Source organism: Ascaphus truei, chromosome 4 (assembly GCF_040206685.1).
Source record: "Ascaphus truei isolate aAscTru1 chromosome 4, aAscTru1.hap1, whole genome shotgun sequence".
Lineage (NCBI taxonomy): Eukaryota > Metazoa > Chordata > Amphibia > Anura > Ascaphidae > Ascaphus > Ascaphus truei.
The window spans coordinates 149,825,317-149,842,109 of record NC_134486.1 but is presented as its reverse complement, the minus strand read 5'-3'; the positions used below and the strand labels follow the sequence as shown (position 1 = coordinate 149,842,109).

Below are 16,793 nucleotides of genomic sequence, written 5' to 3'. Positions count from 1 at the left end.
GCTATTCAAATGTTGTGGCTATTTCTAATGTTGGCAATGGACCCCAAGGATGATGCTGGCGACGGAGCCTTCTTATTGATGAGGTTAGTACCTCATAAAGGGGCCTGTATCTCGGGGGGCAGGGGGTCCCCGGACCTCAAACCAACGCGGTTCAGCTCCGAAGACCCCCTGCACATGTACACTATGAATAAAAGTTGTTTTTAAATACTTTTGTTGGTGCCGAAGTTTGCGCTGAGAGAGCGGCTTGTCTCTCTCAGCTGCAAACATCTATCGGCACCAAAGGCTTATCGGGAGCCTTATCGGGAGCCAGGCTGTATCGCCACAGCTCATCGGCAGCTTTGCTTTCGCAGTGCTTCAGCAGGGATCGGAAGGATTCGGCCCTTACTGAATACTGCGAGGGCAAATCGCCCAAAAAAAACATTTTCGCAATTCGTGCCGAAAATTTTGTATCGGGGCTTACTGCATGAGGCCCTAAGTCTGACAAATTGATTGCTATCCTAAAACAGAAATACGGGAAGGCTCTACAAGAGGTTCATGCGCTCAGCGCAGAGGTGCAAAACTCACGCCTGGAGGGCCACGGTCTGAACACAGAGCTGGGAATGTTGAAGCAAACCCATGAGATTGCCCTAAGTGAGTTAGAGACTGTAAAGCAAGAAAATGAGAGTCTGAAATTGGAAAATTCAGATTTGGCTGACCAAGCAGAAAAAGTAAAGAAACAGTTGACTCAGGAAAAATTAGAAGTGCAGGAAGCACTACAGAATGCATTGATGCACACTCAGAGCCAGCACCAGGAAGAAATGGACGCTCTGAGAATAGAATTGCGACATGTATGCACAAAACAGAATTCTCTCGTGGAGGAACTTAACGTTTTGAAAAAGGAGAAAAACATTAGAATAATTCAGAAGCACTGCAAAGCTCTTATCCAAGGAAGAAGGGAAAGAGAAAATTATCGGCGTAAACGCGCCGCAACTATCATCCTACAGGCTGCCTACAGAGGGATGAAAATTTGTCAGTTCAATCGCCGGAATAAAGCAGCCTGTGTTCTTCAATCATTCTACCGTGCCCACATGGTACGAAACAGGTTCCTCATTATGAAAGGAGCAACTATAAAAATCCAGTCTCTGACTAGGATGACACAGAACAGGATTCGCTATCAAACCCTGAGAAATGCGTCACTGGTTATCCAGCGGTACTTCCGCCTGAATAAATGTAGGCCTCATGAAAGAGAGGTCCAAGACTACATGCCTTCCGGCTGCAAAGGTAAAATGCCACAGGGTACAGCCGGAGTTAGTGAGAGCCCCATCAAGGTGAAGGTGCTCCAGGTGCTTCATCTTCTAAGTACCATATAATTGCCCCAAAGGGAAAATCCCAAATCTCTGAGAGTGATGGTCGTGAGAAAATACATGGCAGTAAGAAGTACCATAAAAGGTTCAAAGGTTGCAAAGCAAAAGCGACGAAGGTCAACGCTGGCCTTGAATTTTTCCGGATCTCGCCACTCTGGGCCACAATATGAAGACAAAGACTATCTGGCCCCAGAGTTCCGTCAGAAGCTAAAGAAACAGTCCAGTCATTTGCAGGTTGCTGCGGGTGTTGAAATGAAGTCAGAAAATGTAATGGACTGGAAGTCAAAGAAAAAAAAAAAAGGAAAAAATGTTTGGGAATGACCGGTTTTTATGTTATATGAGTGGACTATGTCACTTAACTTTGCAAATAAGCTAGTGTAGTTATGCTATATTAGGCCTCTAGAATAAGCATTTTGAAATATTGCAATGTTATATTGTGTCTCTGTGTTGAAAATGTAGCTAAACTACAAATTAATATACAGGGTTGATGGCCCTTAAGATTACAAGGCTGTAGTATAAGGGGAAAAAAAATAGTGGTAGCTTACAATATAGAAAAAAAATGCCCTTTTCGGTTGGTAAATATATAATGAGGTTCATATTCTAGAGTAGAAAAACCCAGGGAGGTAATAGAAATTGTCTGGTTTTGTGAATATATTTAGCATATCCTGGGTTGTAAGAATGTGTGCTAGACACTTATTTTTCAAAATAGTTCCCTAATAGAGAGCAACAAAATATGTTTGCCAAGTATAGTCTCTTATGACGAAACCTATTGTCCATAATTGCCGTGGAAAAAGTTCATATTCGTGTCATGTGAATACTTAATATTGTACTGAGGAGATAGCTCAAGTATTTCAGGTAGGACGCTCACCCCAGTGAGGTCCATGGCCGCTCACCCCAGTAGGTGTGAGCTGAGGAGGGGGATATGTGACATAGTCCAAAGATGTTAGGCAGCTTTCTGCCCCATTTTAGGTCAGAAAGTGCAGGAATAGTTAAAAATGATCCGTTCCACAGCTTCCCAGTAACTCAGGCAGCTGGATGGAAAATCCAGACCACAGATTACAATGGCTCTAGTTCTCCCTCACCTGCTCTTCTAATCACATGCACAGGTATTTAGAGCAGAGAGGTTTTGCATTTCACTCTCTCTCCTTAGAGCCTGGAGGCTGGGGGTATCGCTGCTCCCCGGAATCCAGTTCGGGGTGGACGGCCCCTCCAAGTATCACTGTACCAGAGGATTTGCCTGGACACTTGGGACCGAGTTCCCACCAGGAACAAATAAGACAAAACAAATGTTTATTGCTGTTGCTAAAAGACTGTGCTGTATCTAGTGACCCTAAATAAGAGAGCATTGTTTTAAGCTGGGGAACCAGGTTAGTTGGCCAGCAGCTGTTAGAGAGACTGATTCTGATGTGTAGTTAGATCCCTGAAAGGGATAGGATTTTGTTTATATGATTTTCGTTTTATTTCTTAAAAATAACAGTGTGGGAAATACTGTAACACTGAAATGAGTGAACTGCTGAATGAAAGTATCTGAGTACCTCTAATCTACACTTGTTAAAGCTGCAGTACCTTACTTGGATGAAAATAAAGCAGACAGAAGCCTGAGTTAAGCAGCATAATACTTTGCATGATCCTGTTTTTTGTATAAATAACCCTAGAAGACTGTGTCGGGAAGAACCCAGACAGACGTCAGCGCTACAAAAGAGGGGCGTTTGTCATATATGGTGGAGAATGCGGGTCGACACTAAAAGTCTGTGGGTTTGCAAATAAATGCGGGGGTTTCAAATGGCCGCCCAGCTAAACTAAAGTACAGATGCTATGAGTGAAGTCTGTCCCACTGTGTATATCAGTTGTGCTTCTAGCATACACAGAGAATGTGCGAGGTGTGGATGCAATAGCACCCTGAACCCAAACAGAAAACCAAAATGTTTTGCTGAAGAAAAAAAAAAAAAATTTGCATCTAGCAAGTGCTGTTTGTAAAGCTAATGCCTTTTGCTGAAGTGAATAAATTTGCAGCTAGCAAGTGCTGTATGTAAGTTGCTGAAGTGAGTGAAATTGCAGCTAGCAAATTGTCCCTGCCGGGTTTCTAAAATGGCCGATGTGAAATGTTTGTTTTGCAATGCACGTAATCTTGAAAAACAGTGTCCCTTCAGGCCATACGATGATGATGACGACGACTCGTATGTGGCCCCGGGAGGAGAGCCGTACCCACAGATGAATTTAGTATGCTGGGCCTGTCGTGAAGTAGGTCACATGGAAGATGTGTGTCCCAAAATTTTCAAAGACAAACAGCTGCAAAAGCAAGCAACGCCCTGTGAGTGCAAGCAAGATGTGGAAGCTACCAGTGAGTGTGTGCCCAGCACCACTGATATCTCTGGAGCTAATAAAGCAAAAAGAAAGAAGAAGAAAAAGACAACTGTTCCTCAAGTCACAGGGGAAGTGACCGAGCCACTTGAACCTGCGCTGTCAGGACATGCGTCAGAAAGGCGCCGAGATGTGCTGCAGACCGGAGTGACCGGCAGAATTGTCACGGGAACAGTGGCAAAGGAAAAGGAGGAGCAAAGGGAAGCTGAATCCTTGAACCAGGATAAAGAGGCTTTGGTTTCTGCACTCCAAGCTGCTCGCCATGATTATGAAGTCCTGTGGCAGGATTTGGTGAAGGAGCGAGAATGTTGGAAGAAGGTGCAAGAAGCGAACGTCGAGTTACAGAGGTGTATACTCCGAGCTTTACAAGAGTACGAGGCTTTGAAGAAAACAGAGTCTCTCTTACGGAGTGAGCTGGAAGAGGTGACGACTAGTCTGGAAAAGGCCAACATCGTAATTGCCAGCATGGATAAAAACAGATTAAGTCTGACAAATTGATTGCTATCCTAAAACAGAAATACGGGAAGGCTCTACAAGAGGTTCATGCGCTCAGCGCAGAGGTGCAAAACTCACGCCTGGAGGGCCACGGTCTGAACACAGAGCTGGGAATGTTGAAGCAAACCCATGAGATTGCCCTAAGTGAGTTAGAGACTGTAAAGCAAGAAAATGAGAGTCTGAAATTGGAAAATTCAGATTTGACTGACCAAGCAGAAAAAGTAAAGAAACAGTTGACTCAGGAAAAATTAGAAGTGCAGGAAGCACTACAGAATGCATTGATGCACACTCAGAGCCAGCACCAGGAAGAAATGGACGCTCTGAGAATAGAATTGCGACATGTATGCACAAAACAGAATTCTCTCGTGGAGGAACTTAACGTTTTGAAAAAGGAGAAAAACATTAGAATAATTCAGAAGCACTGCAAAGCTCTTATCCAAGGAAGAAGGGAAAGAGAAAATTATCGGCGTAAACGCGCCGCAACTATCATCCTACAGGCTGCCTACAGAGGGATGAAAATTTGTCAGTTCAATCGCCGGAATAAAGCAGCCTGTGTTCTTCAATCATTCTACCGTGCCCACATGGTACGAAACAGGTTCCTCATTATGAAAGGAGCAACTATAAAAATCCAGTCTCTGACTAGGATGACACAGAACAGGATTCGCTATCAAACCCTGAGAAATGCGTCACTGGTTATCCAGCGGTACTTCCGCCTGAATAAATGTAGGCCTCATAAAAGAGAGGTCCAAGACTACATGCCTTCCGGCTGCAAAGGTAAAATGCCACAAGGTACAGCCGGAGTTAGTGAGAGCCCCATCAAGGTGAAGGTGCTCCAGGTGCTTCATCTTCTAAGTACCATATAATTGCCCCAAAGGAAAAATCCCAAATCTCTGAGAGTGATGGTCATGAGAAAATACATGGCAGTAAGAAGTACCATAAAAGGTTCAAAGGTTGCAAAGCAAAAGCGACGAAGGTCAACGCTGGCCTTGAATTTTTCCGGATCTCGCCACTCTGGGCCACAATATGAAGACAAAGACTATCCGGCCCCAGAGTTCCGTCAGAAGCTAAAGAAACAGTCCAGTCATTTGCAGGTTGCTGCGGATGTTGAAATGAAGTCAGAAAATGTAATGGACTGGAAGTCAAAGAAAAAAAAAAAAGGAAAAAATGTTTGGGAATGACCGGTTTTTATGTTATATGAGTGGACTATGTCACTTAACTTTGCAAATAAGCTAGTGTAGTTATGCTATATTAGGCCTCTAGAATAAGCATTTTGAAATATTGCAATGTTATATTGTGTCTCTGTGTTGAAAATGTAGCTAAACTACAAATTAATATACAGGGTTGATGGCCCTTAAGATTACAAGGCTGTAGTATAAGGGGAAAAAAAATAGTGGTAGCTTACAATATAGAAAAAAAATGCGCTTTTCGGTTGGTAAATATATAATGAGGTTCATATTCTAGAGTAGAAAAACCCAGGGAGGTAATAGAAATTGTCTGGTTTTGTGAATATATTTAGCATATCCTGGGTTGTAAGAATGTGTGCTAGACACTTATTTTTCAAAATAGTTCCCTAATAGAGAGCAACAAAATATGTTTGCCAAGTATAGTCTCTTATGACGAAACCTATTGTCCATAATTGCCGTGGAAAAAGTTCATATTTGTGTCATGTGAATACTTAATATTGTACTGAGGAGTTAGCTCAAGTATTTCAGGTAGGACGCTCACCCCAGTGAGGTCCATGGCCGCTCACCCCAGTAGGTGTGAGCTGGGGAGGGGGATATGTGACATAGTCCAAAGATGTTAGGCAGCTTTCTGCCCCATTTTAGGTCAGAAAGTGCAGGAATAGTTAAAAATGATCCGTTCCACAGCTTCCCATTAACTCAGGCAGCTGGATGGAAAATCCAGACCACAGATTACAATGGCTCTAGTTCTCCCTCACCTGCTCTTTTAATCACATGCACAGGTATTTAGAGCAGAGAGGTTTTGCATTTCACTCTCTCTCCTTAGAGCCTGGAGGCTGGGGGTATCGCTGCTCCCTGGAATCCAGTTCGGGGTGGACGGCCCCACCAAGTATCACAGTACCAGAGGATTTGCCTGGACACTTGGGACCGAGTTCCCACCACGAACAGATAAGACAAAACAAATGTTTATTGCTGTTGCTAAAAGACTGTGCTGTATCTAGTGACCCTAAATAAGAAAGCATTGTTTTAAGCTGGGGAACCAGGTTAGTTGGCCAGCAGCTGCTAGAGAGACTGATTCTGATGTGTAGTTAGATCCCTGAAAGGGATAGGATTTTGTTTATATGATTTTGGTTTTATTTCTTAAAAATAACAGTGTGGGAAATACTGTAACACTGAAATGAGTGAACTGCTGAATGAAAGTATCTGAGTACCTCTAATCTACACTTGAAAAAGAATATAGTATTAAAAAGGCGCCGGCAGGTAAAGGATATATTCACCAACAGGAAGAAACCGATGTGGATTCCAGACGGTAAAGATGTGCTTAAAAAAGATATAAAAAAACACAAAACATAGTGTAATACTGCAAATAAAAATTAAATAACATATAATATGAACACTAATACCAAATAACTATATATCAGCTGAGATCAAGGGTGATTGGAATGATAAAAAACATTTAATAAAAATAGGTTAAAAAACACTGGACAAAAAAACATATACAAATAATAAAAACACAATGAAATATGACAATTATTAGGACAATTGGTGTGGGACCAGTAGTCAGTGAAGCTGACTACTGGTCCCACACCAATTGTCCTAATAATTGTCATATTTCATTGTGTTTTTGTTATTTGTATATGTTTTTTTGTCCAGTGTTTTTTAACCTATTTTTATTAAATGTTTTTTATCATTCCAATCACCCTTGATCTCAGCTGATATATAGTTATTTGGTATTAGTGTTCATATTATATGTTATTTAATTTTTATTTGCAGTATTACACTATGTTTTGTGTTTTTTTATATCTTTTTTAAGCACATCTTTACCGTCTGGAATCCACATCGTTTTCTTCCTGTTGGTGAATATATCCTTTACCTGCCGGCGCCTTTTTAATACTATATTCTTTTTCTTGTTTTGCATCTGACCAGGGGGTCAGTTTTAGTATTTAGGCAGCCCCCTATGTGAGGTTATTCCTCATATCAGGGTTTATTCATTTATATAGTTAGCGCTACCTACCCTGTGTTTGCATCTAATCTACACTTGTTAAAGCTGCAGTACCTTACTTGGATGAAAATAAAGCAGGCAGAAGCCTGAGTTAAGCAGCATAATACTTTGCATGATCCTGTTTTTTGTATAAATAACCCTAGAAGACTGTGTCGGGAAGAACCCAGACAGACGTCAGCGCTACAAAAGAGGGGCGTTTGTCACAATATATATCTATATAATTTTTTATTTTTCCAATTATTTTTTGAGTGCTTTTTGTAGACCGACTTTCTTCTTTTTTTGTGTGTGTGTGTTTATACGGCTCAACTGCACACTGCACACTGCACACAGACAGGCACACAGACACTGCACACTGCAAAGACAAGAACAACAGTGCAAACACAATAGTGAAGTACATATATCAACACAAATTTATAAATGTAAAAAAGGGTAAGTATTCTGCGTACATCAGGATAATAGGTCAATCGCATTTACGTGTACAATACACGAGATTACCACACAGCTAACACTGGATCTGCTGGTAGAAGAGGATAACTCTGGTAAGTGGTCCTGGGTGGTCTCCAGACGCCGTCTTAACCCCTCAGAGTGGTGGCAGCTTGCACAATGAATCCAACTCGGGTTTAAGGTCTCATCAGGGAACAGCTCCCCGCCGTCAATTGGATCATTGGATAAGCAGAGCAGAAGGAAATGCTTTCCAGTGTAGCCAGCACTGTGGTGGGTGATGATCAGTCTCTAGTACACGTATGCAGCGTTAACACAGTCCCTATAATAACACAGAGCTAGTAGCAACTGGGGAGTAACACTCAGAAGCAGGCTAAGGGTGTGCAGTGACCATGGAAAACGATTCCCCTCTGAGCGCCCGGACTTCCGCGTTGCGTCACTAAGGGGGCATGACCAAAGGCCAAACACCCGCGCACTGGCTCGAATGAATTACAGCCGATAATGGAAACAGAATACAACTATTAAAAACGCTGATAATGCAGCATGTAACAATCTTACGTGTTTCGTAGCTACAAATGCTACTTCTTCAGGGATAAATTAACAGCATTACCCAGAGGTATTATATACCCACCTCCCGCATTGGCCGGCCAATCAGACACTAACAGCCAATAGGGTAGGGGGCGGCGGCAATCCCAACTGCTGGGAAATTAAGTTAATTCAAACAAAAACAGACAATGCATATAGTGACGTTTGTATTGGCCTTCTGCAATAAAAAAGAAAGAATACATAAAAGACAACATATGAGAAACAATGCACCATACCGCTATCAACGTACAATAGAGTAATATTGATATTGAGAAATAGATATTCTAGATTGTGACACAGAGAGTTTAATATACTGTAGTGCCCAGACATCTATGTCCTCATTTAACCCTTTAGGAACCATAGTATCCAGTTTATGAATCCAGAAAGATTCTTGGGCAGAGAGGGTTTTAACTCTATCTCCTCCCCTCCTGTTACAAGGAACATGTTGAATTCCCCTAAATGTAAGATATGATGGATCCTTTTGATGATACATCGAAAAGTGACATGCCACACTATGTTTTTCAAAACCACTCCTGATATTTCTAACATGTTCTTGGATGCGTACTTTAAGATTACGCTTGGTACTGCCAACATACCACAGCCCACAAGCACACTCAAGAAGATAAACAATGAAAACAGAATTGCAAAAAATGAAGTCTTCAATAGTGAAGAAATCCTTAGATGTTTTAGAAATTATGCTTTTCCTGTCAGGATGCATATATTTACAGACAGAACATTTTCCACAGACGTGGTTTCCCACAGGTTTACCCCCAAGTCATCTAATACTGGTATTGATATGGGCATTTTGCCCAATATCACTTGGAGCCAAAACATTTTTCAAATTTTTTGCTCTTCTGTAGATGAATCTTGTTTTTTTAACCAGACGAGTACCCAAAATCGAATCATTACATAAAATGCCCCAGTGCTTGGAGATAATCTTCTCAATGTTCTTATGCACTGAGTAAAGATTTGTAATGAACGCCACGTCTACCTGGTTCATGTCTTTACTGACTACCAACTTATCCTTCTGAACTAGCATATTATTTCTATCCATAAGTCTTACTCTCATAAGCTCTTTCCTCAGAAAATCAGGATGGTACCCCCTTTCAATAAAGCGATCAAGTAGTTTATCGGCCTGTGCCAAGCACTTGGGGCATTTTATTTAATGATTCGATTTTGGGCAAAATGCCCATATCAATACCAGTATTAGATGGCTTGGGGGTAAACCTGTGGGAAACCACGTCTGTGGAAAATGTTCTGTCTGTAATTATATGTATCCTGACAGGAAAAGCATAATTTCTAAAACATCTAAGGAGGTCTTCACTATTGAAGACTTCATTTTTTGCAATTCTGTTTTCATTGTTTACCTTCTTGAGTGTGCTTGTGGGCTGTGGTATGTTGGCAGGACCAAGCGTAATCTTAAAGTACGCATCCAAGAACGTTAGAAATATCAGGAGTGGTTTTGAAAAACATAGTGTGGCATGTCACTTTTCGATGTATCATCAAAAGGATCCATCATATCTTACATTTAGGGGAATTCAACATGTTCCTTGTAACAGGAGGGGAGTAGATAGAGTTAAAACCCTCTCTGCCCAAGAATCTTTCTGGATTCATAAACTGGACAATATGGTGCCTAAAGGGTTAAATGAGGACATAGATGTCTGGGCACAATATTAAACTCTCTGTGTCACAATCTAGAATATCTATTTCTCAATATCAATATTACTCTATTGTACGTTGATAGCGGTATGGTGCATTGTTTCTCATACTGTATGTTGTCTTTTATTTATTCTTTCTTTTTTATTGCAGAGGACCAATACAAACGTCACTATATGCATTGTCTGTTTTTGTTTGAATTAACTTCATGTCCCAGCTGTTGGGAATGCCGCCGCCCCCTACCCTATTGCTGTTAGTGCCCGATTGGCCGGCCAATGCGGGAGGTGGGTATATTACCTCTGGGTAATGCTATTAATTTATCCCTGAAGAAATAGCATTTGTAGCTATGAAACACGTAGGATTGTTACATGCTCCCTTTTCAGCGATTTTAATAGTTGTATTCTGTTTCCATTGTCGGCTGTAATTCATTCGAGCCATTGCCTTGTGTTTGGCCTTTAGTCATGCCTCCTTAGTGACGCAACGCGGAAGTGCAGGTGCTCAGAGGGGAATCGTTTTCCATGGTCACTGCACACCCTTAGCCTGCTTCTGAGTGTTACTTCCCAGTTGCTACTAGCTCTGTGTTATTATAGGGACTTTGTTCACGCTGCATACGTGTATTAGAGACTGATCATCACCCACCACAGTGCTGGCTACATTGGGAAGCATTTCCTTCTGCTCTGCTTATGGTGATCCAATTGCCACTGACGGCGGGGAGCTGTTCCCTGATGAGACCTTAAACCTGAGTTGGATTCATTGTGCTAGCTGCCACCACTCTGGGAGGTTAAGACGGTGTCTGGAGACCACCCAGGACCACTTACCAGAGGGATCCTCTTCTACCAGCAGATCCAGTGTTAGCTGTGTGGTAGTCTCGTGTATTGTACACGTAAATGCGATTGACCTATTATCTTGATGTACGCAGAATACTTACCCTTTTTTAAATTTATAAATTTGTGTTGATATACTTCACAATTGCGTTTTGCGCTGTTGTTCTTGTCTTTGTTTCTCTAGTTACGTGAGGGTGCTGAGCCACCCTCTTTATTCAGCTGCATACGCCCTATGAGATTTCTCACGGTTTTGTATAATTTAATACTATTCACTTTTTACCTTTGCACGTTTGTTAACGGTACAGGGTTATTACTTTAGATACTGTTGACATATGTCTTTATCACAATTTAGTTGGTTTTAGCTGCGCACTTTAGTTTTCCTTCTTCTACTGCACACTGCACACAGACCCTGGCAGGCACACTGGCAGGCACACAGAACCCTCTCCCCTACCCCACTACCCCCCTACCTCTGGTAGTTGCAGCTGGGGGGATCGTGTGCTGCTGCTGGGGGGATCGTGTAGTGCGGCTGCATGGGTAAGTGCGGGCGGGAGTGCGGGAACTGCTGGGGGAAGTGCGGGGGGGACTGCTGGGGGAAGTGCAGGGAATGCTTGGGTAAGTGCAGTGACTGCTGCGGGGACTGTTGGGGGGAGTGCGGGGACTCCTGGGGGAAGTGCGGTGGCTGCTGCGGGGACTGCTGGGGGAGTGCGGGGACTCCTGGGGGAAGTGCAGGGAATGCTGGGGGAAGTGCAGGGAATGCTGGGGGAAGTGCGGTGGCTGCTGGGGGATCGCTGGGGCTGCTGGGGGAAGTACAGTGGCTGCTGGGGGATCGGGTAGGGCTACCGGAGCCTCACTCCACCTCCTCCCTCCTCCCGATCAGGCGCACAACGGCCATTATTAAAAAAAAATAGCGCGACCCCGGTTATAGCGCGGTCGGACCGCGTTATAATGGGGTTGAGCTGTGTGTGTGTATATATATATATGTATATATACATATATATATTATATGTGTGTTACAGTTTTCTACAGTACTTCTCAACTCAGTTCCTATGATAGAAGATTACTGTTAGTGGGGCAAAACTTTTCTCAACTTCCAAATATTTAACTGTTTTTTTAATGATTGTGGATCTAAAAAAAATGTCATGTCGCTGTGACCCTAACTGGACCTAAATCTCTGTGAAAACAAGCACCTCACAAGTGAAAATGAAAACCTATATGCTGTGTTTTTGCTTACCTGTTCATTTTTGGTCAGTCTGGTTTTGTTGTGAATGTCTGACGTGACCAAGTTGAACCCATGTTTTTCTGACAAAATACGTAGCAATAAGACGACTGTCCGGCTCCCACACTTCCCAACTCTGTTATACACCACTTGACTGGGAAATGGAAGTACCTAAAGTGAGAAACAGGAGTCACGGTCAGCCTCAGTAAGTGTTTCTTAAAGCAGTAGTCCAAGCTGCCGTTTTTTTTTTAAATTTATTTAATTTATTCCCCTTTAATATGTGCATCAATACAATCAAACCAATAATAAGTAATTAGCAAAGTTTGCTGATTGATCCGTTCTTGTGTGACCGTTTGACGAAGATTCAGTTCGGGGGTTCACTACATTTCTGTCAGTGCAGCAGAAGAGGACCAAAGATGCAAGGTTCTGTGGGGAAGATCATGTGCACAGGCAGTCACTAGATACAAAAACTGCTAGAGAGAGGGCAGGGCTCAAAAAGGGGTGCGTCAGAGCCTGTTTCAGAAGATGAAGGGGATATGACTTTGTAAATGGTTATTATAGAAACAAATAATGCTTGTTACATTATAATACATTAAAAATATCTTTCAGAGTGGTTTAAAAAAATGCCACAAATATTTTCTTATAGTACAGAAATGATTTATTTAAAAAAACACACATGTTTGGTCTGCTTGGATATTGCTTGGTCTGCTGCGTTAACCCTCAAACCAGCTAGGCCGAGTTTTGGGAATAACCAGCCGTCCACATAACCACTTGTAAAATGTGCGAATAAAGGGGCACTTTACAATTTATTGGCTATCCCTAAAATCTAGTCTGAGGATCCCTGCAAAAAGGTTTGAGAAAACACCTGCTTTCAAAGGCAAGTTACAAATATAGCTAAAGTAAGATAACAAATGAAAAGTGATGCAAAATTAAACCAAATATGAAAATAATTGAAAAATTATTTTATTTTGTGAGGGGATGTCAGGAGGTATAGCAGCTTTCTTATATCAGCTATGTCATTTGTGACCTGGGGAAGATCAGCATGTCTGTAACTGTCAAAACTGTAAAGATATCCTTTACTAATCCCCTGGTTTCATTTGCTTTGGGAAGAACACAAACACAACATTTTCTCCAAGTGCTAGAGTATAAAATAATAGAAATGAAAAATCTTTGTGCTGTTAATAAACCTGAGGGATTATTGAGGAATACATTAGCTAGTCTGACACTTCAATTATCTAAAATGGTGTCTGGAGGAGAAATATGTATTTTATGTTATGCGAGGTTTGCATAGTTCTTTAACTTTATTATATACTAGCTGATATACCCGGCGTTGCCCGGGATCGTAATCCCTAATTGTGTGGTGTAAATTGTGTATAATAATGTTGAAAAGAAGTGTTGAATAAAATGTCAATATCATGTAATAGTTTGAAAAAGGTTGTTTGTAAACAAACCACAGTACAAAATACATGTACCTGAGCAAACATGAGTTAAATGTATGTTAATTGTAAGGTTTGGTTGGATGAGTGTGTGTGTGACATTTGGGTGGGTGTATGGGTGGGGGTGTGTGACATTTGGGTGGGTGGTGGTATGTTAGATGTGCGTGGGTGGGTGGGGGTGTGTGACACTTAGGTGGGTGGGTGGTGGTGTGTGAAACTTGGGTGGGTGTGTGGGGGTGTGTGAAACTTGGGTGTGTGAAAACTTCTTGTGAGTGAAAGTTGGGTGGGTGTGTGAAAGTTTGAGGGTCTGTGAAAGTTGGGTGGGTGTGTGTGAAACTTGGGTGGGGGGTGAATCTTGGATGAGTGTACTCCGCAGGGGTGAGAGGGGGGGAGGCGTGCGGGAGGGGGTGGGTGGCGGGAGGGTGACACTTGGGTGGGCGGGGGCGACTCCGCAGGAGTTAGAGTGTTTGTAAATGGTGTCATGTAGCAGTACAGCAGTTTTTAAAAAAAGTATAAATTGCAGAGATGTTACAATATGCATTGTGAGCACCAGATTCTTTATTCCCAAAAGAAGACATGAAATACTTGTACTGGAGGGGGTGGAGTGGCGGGGTCGGCTGAGACGCTGCACCGGATGGTGTATGGGGGGATGGCACGCGGCACCGGACGGTGTGCGGGACACACAGGACCGGACGGTGTATGGAGGGATGCCACGTGCCACAAAATGTGAGTACTCTGCAGGGGTGAGGGGAGAGGAGGCATGAGGGAGGGGGGGTGGCAGGGGGGATGACGGTGTGCGGTACACACAGGACCGGATGGTGTATGGGAGGGCTGGGTGGCGGGGGTCACCCGGCACCAGGCAGTGTGCGGGACACACAGGACCGGACGGTGTATGGGGTGATACCACGTGACACAAAATGTGATTACTCTGCAGGGGTGAGGGGGGGGAGGTGTGCAGAGGGGGGTGTGAGGGGGGGCATGCGCCTCCGGACGGTGTGCGGGACACACAGGACCGGACGGTGTATGGGGGGATGGCACGTGAAACAAAATGTGAGTACTCTGTGCAGGGGCGAGGGGGGGAGGTGTGCGAGAGGGGGGGGGGTAGGGAGGTGGGCATGCGGCACCAGACGGTGTGCGGGAGGGGGGGTGGCAGGGGACACCCGACACACTGGACCGGTGGACCGGACCTGGACCTTGGCCTGACAGTGTATGGGAGGGAGGGGGGGTGGGTTGTTCACGCGGCACCGGATGGTGTGCGGGACACACTGGAGCAGACCGTGTATGGGGGGATGACACGTGGTACAAAATCGCAGTGAGGCATGCGGGAGGGGGGGTGAGGTGTGCGGGAGGGGCACAGGGCAGCGGACGGCAGGTGGTGTGTAGTCTGCAGGGGTGATAGTCAGAGGTGAGAGCAACATTTTATGTCCCAAAATCTCCTTGCGAAGCTGTCTGTGTGCTGAGTGTAGTCCACAGGGGTGAGATTATGAGGTGAGAGCAGGCGGAGAGGCGGGAAAAATGTGCTGTCAAGCGTACTCCCAAACCTCAGTGATTGTGCTGAGAGTGTGCCAGTGGGGTAGGTGTGTCCGTGATGTCAGCGAACCCCACAGGACAATGAGAGCCGTGGGGGAGAGGGGGGGGGCGGACCGACGGACCAATCAGATTGTCTAGAGGCACGCACAAACAAACAAACTTTTCAGTTTTATATTTATATGTCCTGGGACCTCTCCTCTTTTCTCTGTACACACTCTCTCTAGGTGACTTAATCACATCTCTTCGGTTCAAATATCACCTCTATGCTGACGACACACAAATTTACTTCTCATGCCCTGACCTTACACCTGCTATACAGACCAAAGTTTCTGAATGTCTCGCTGCGATATCATCCTGGATGGTTCTTCGCGACTTAAATTCAACATGTCAAAAACAGAGCTCCTCATATTTCACCCCAAATCTGGCCCCACTACCTCCTTCCACATTACAGTTGGAAGTTCTGTCATACGCTCGGTAGCGCAAGCACGCTAACTAGGGGTCACACTCAACTCCTCTCTCACATTCTCCTCTCACATTAAAAACGTATCTAAAACCTGTCACTTTTTCTGCCGCAATGTTACAAAGATACGCCTTTTCATCTGTTGCTCGACTGCTAAAACTCTGACACAGGCCCTCAGTCTCTCCCATCTTGATTACTGTAACCTCCTGCTGTCTGGCCTTCCTGCCTCTCGCCTGTCTCCCCTACAATCTTTCCAAAACACTGCAGCCAGAATCACTATACTCTTTCCTAAATCTGTCTCAGCGTCTACCCTGCTGAAATCACTCTCCTAGCAAATTGCACATCTCACACTCATTCTCCTCCTCACTTTTAAAGCTTTACACTCTTCTGCCCCTCCTTACATCCCAGCCCTAATTTCTCGCTATGCACCATCCCGACTCCGGCTCAACGTTTGTCTGCTCTATACCCCTTTTCTATCTAAAGCCCTCTCCCGCCTTAAACCTTTCTCACTTTCTGCCCCACACCTCTGGAATGCCCTTCCCCTCAATACCCGACAAGCAACTGCTCTATCCACCTTTAAGAATCACCTTAAAAAATACCTGCTTAACAAAGCATATGAGTAAATCATGGCTATTACTATACACCTGATACATAAAGCTTGACCTCTTGCAGACGCACTTACCAGAATGCCCTCCTTCTGTCTCTGTACGTTCTTCCTACCTACCAATTAGATTGTAAGCTCTTCGGAGCAGGGACTCCTCTTACTAAATGTACATTTTTATGTCTGAAGCACTTATTCCCATGTTCTGTTATTTGTATTATTTGTTAATTATACGATTGTCACGTGTATTACTACTGTGAAGCTCTATGTATATTAATGGCGTTATATAAAGATATATATATATATATATATATATATATATATATATATATATATATATATATATATATCAGTAATAATATCAGAAGTAATTCCTTCTCCCCCTCCCAAAATTATTATTTTTGCCTTACCTGAATCTGGGAGCTGATCCAAAGGTTTCCTGACCTTCGGGAATCCCCCGATTTCTAAGATATTTTAAGTTTGTTTGTGCTGACTTTTACACAAAAAACAACAAATATGACCATGGGTTCACATATGCAAAGTCACAACATAATTTACTGATGACGTTGCAACTTTCTACTCGTTGCCAGAATGAGCCTGACCCCACGGTTATTTGGTATTTTAACTGGGCAACTATTCTTGCCCAGTGGACAAATCTGTTT

General features: G+C 43.4%; 1 protein-coding gene across 3 annotated transcripts in view; it reads right to left on the bottom strand.

Moving 5' to 3' along the window:
• UST (uronyl 2-sulfotransferase) overlaps positions 1 to 16,793 on the bottom strand; it is an 858,732-nt gene that overhangs the window by 278,083 nt on the left and 563,856 nt on the right. For 2 of the 3 annotated variants that reach the window (XM_075596674.1, XM_075596673.1), the window contains exon 3: positions 12,120 to 12,275. The exons of the other annotated variant lie outside the window; for it this stretch is intronic. In XM_075596674.1, the coding sequence (XP_075452789.1) occupies positions 12,120 to 12,275 (156 nt within the window). The remainder of the gene's footprint in view (positions 1 to 12,119; positions 12,276 to 16,793) is intronic. 3 annotated transcript variants of the gene reach the window in all.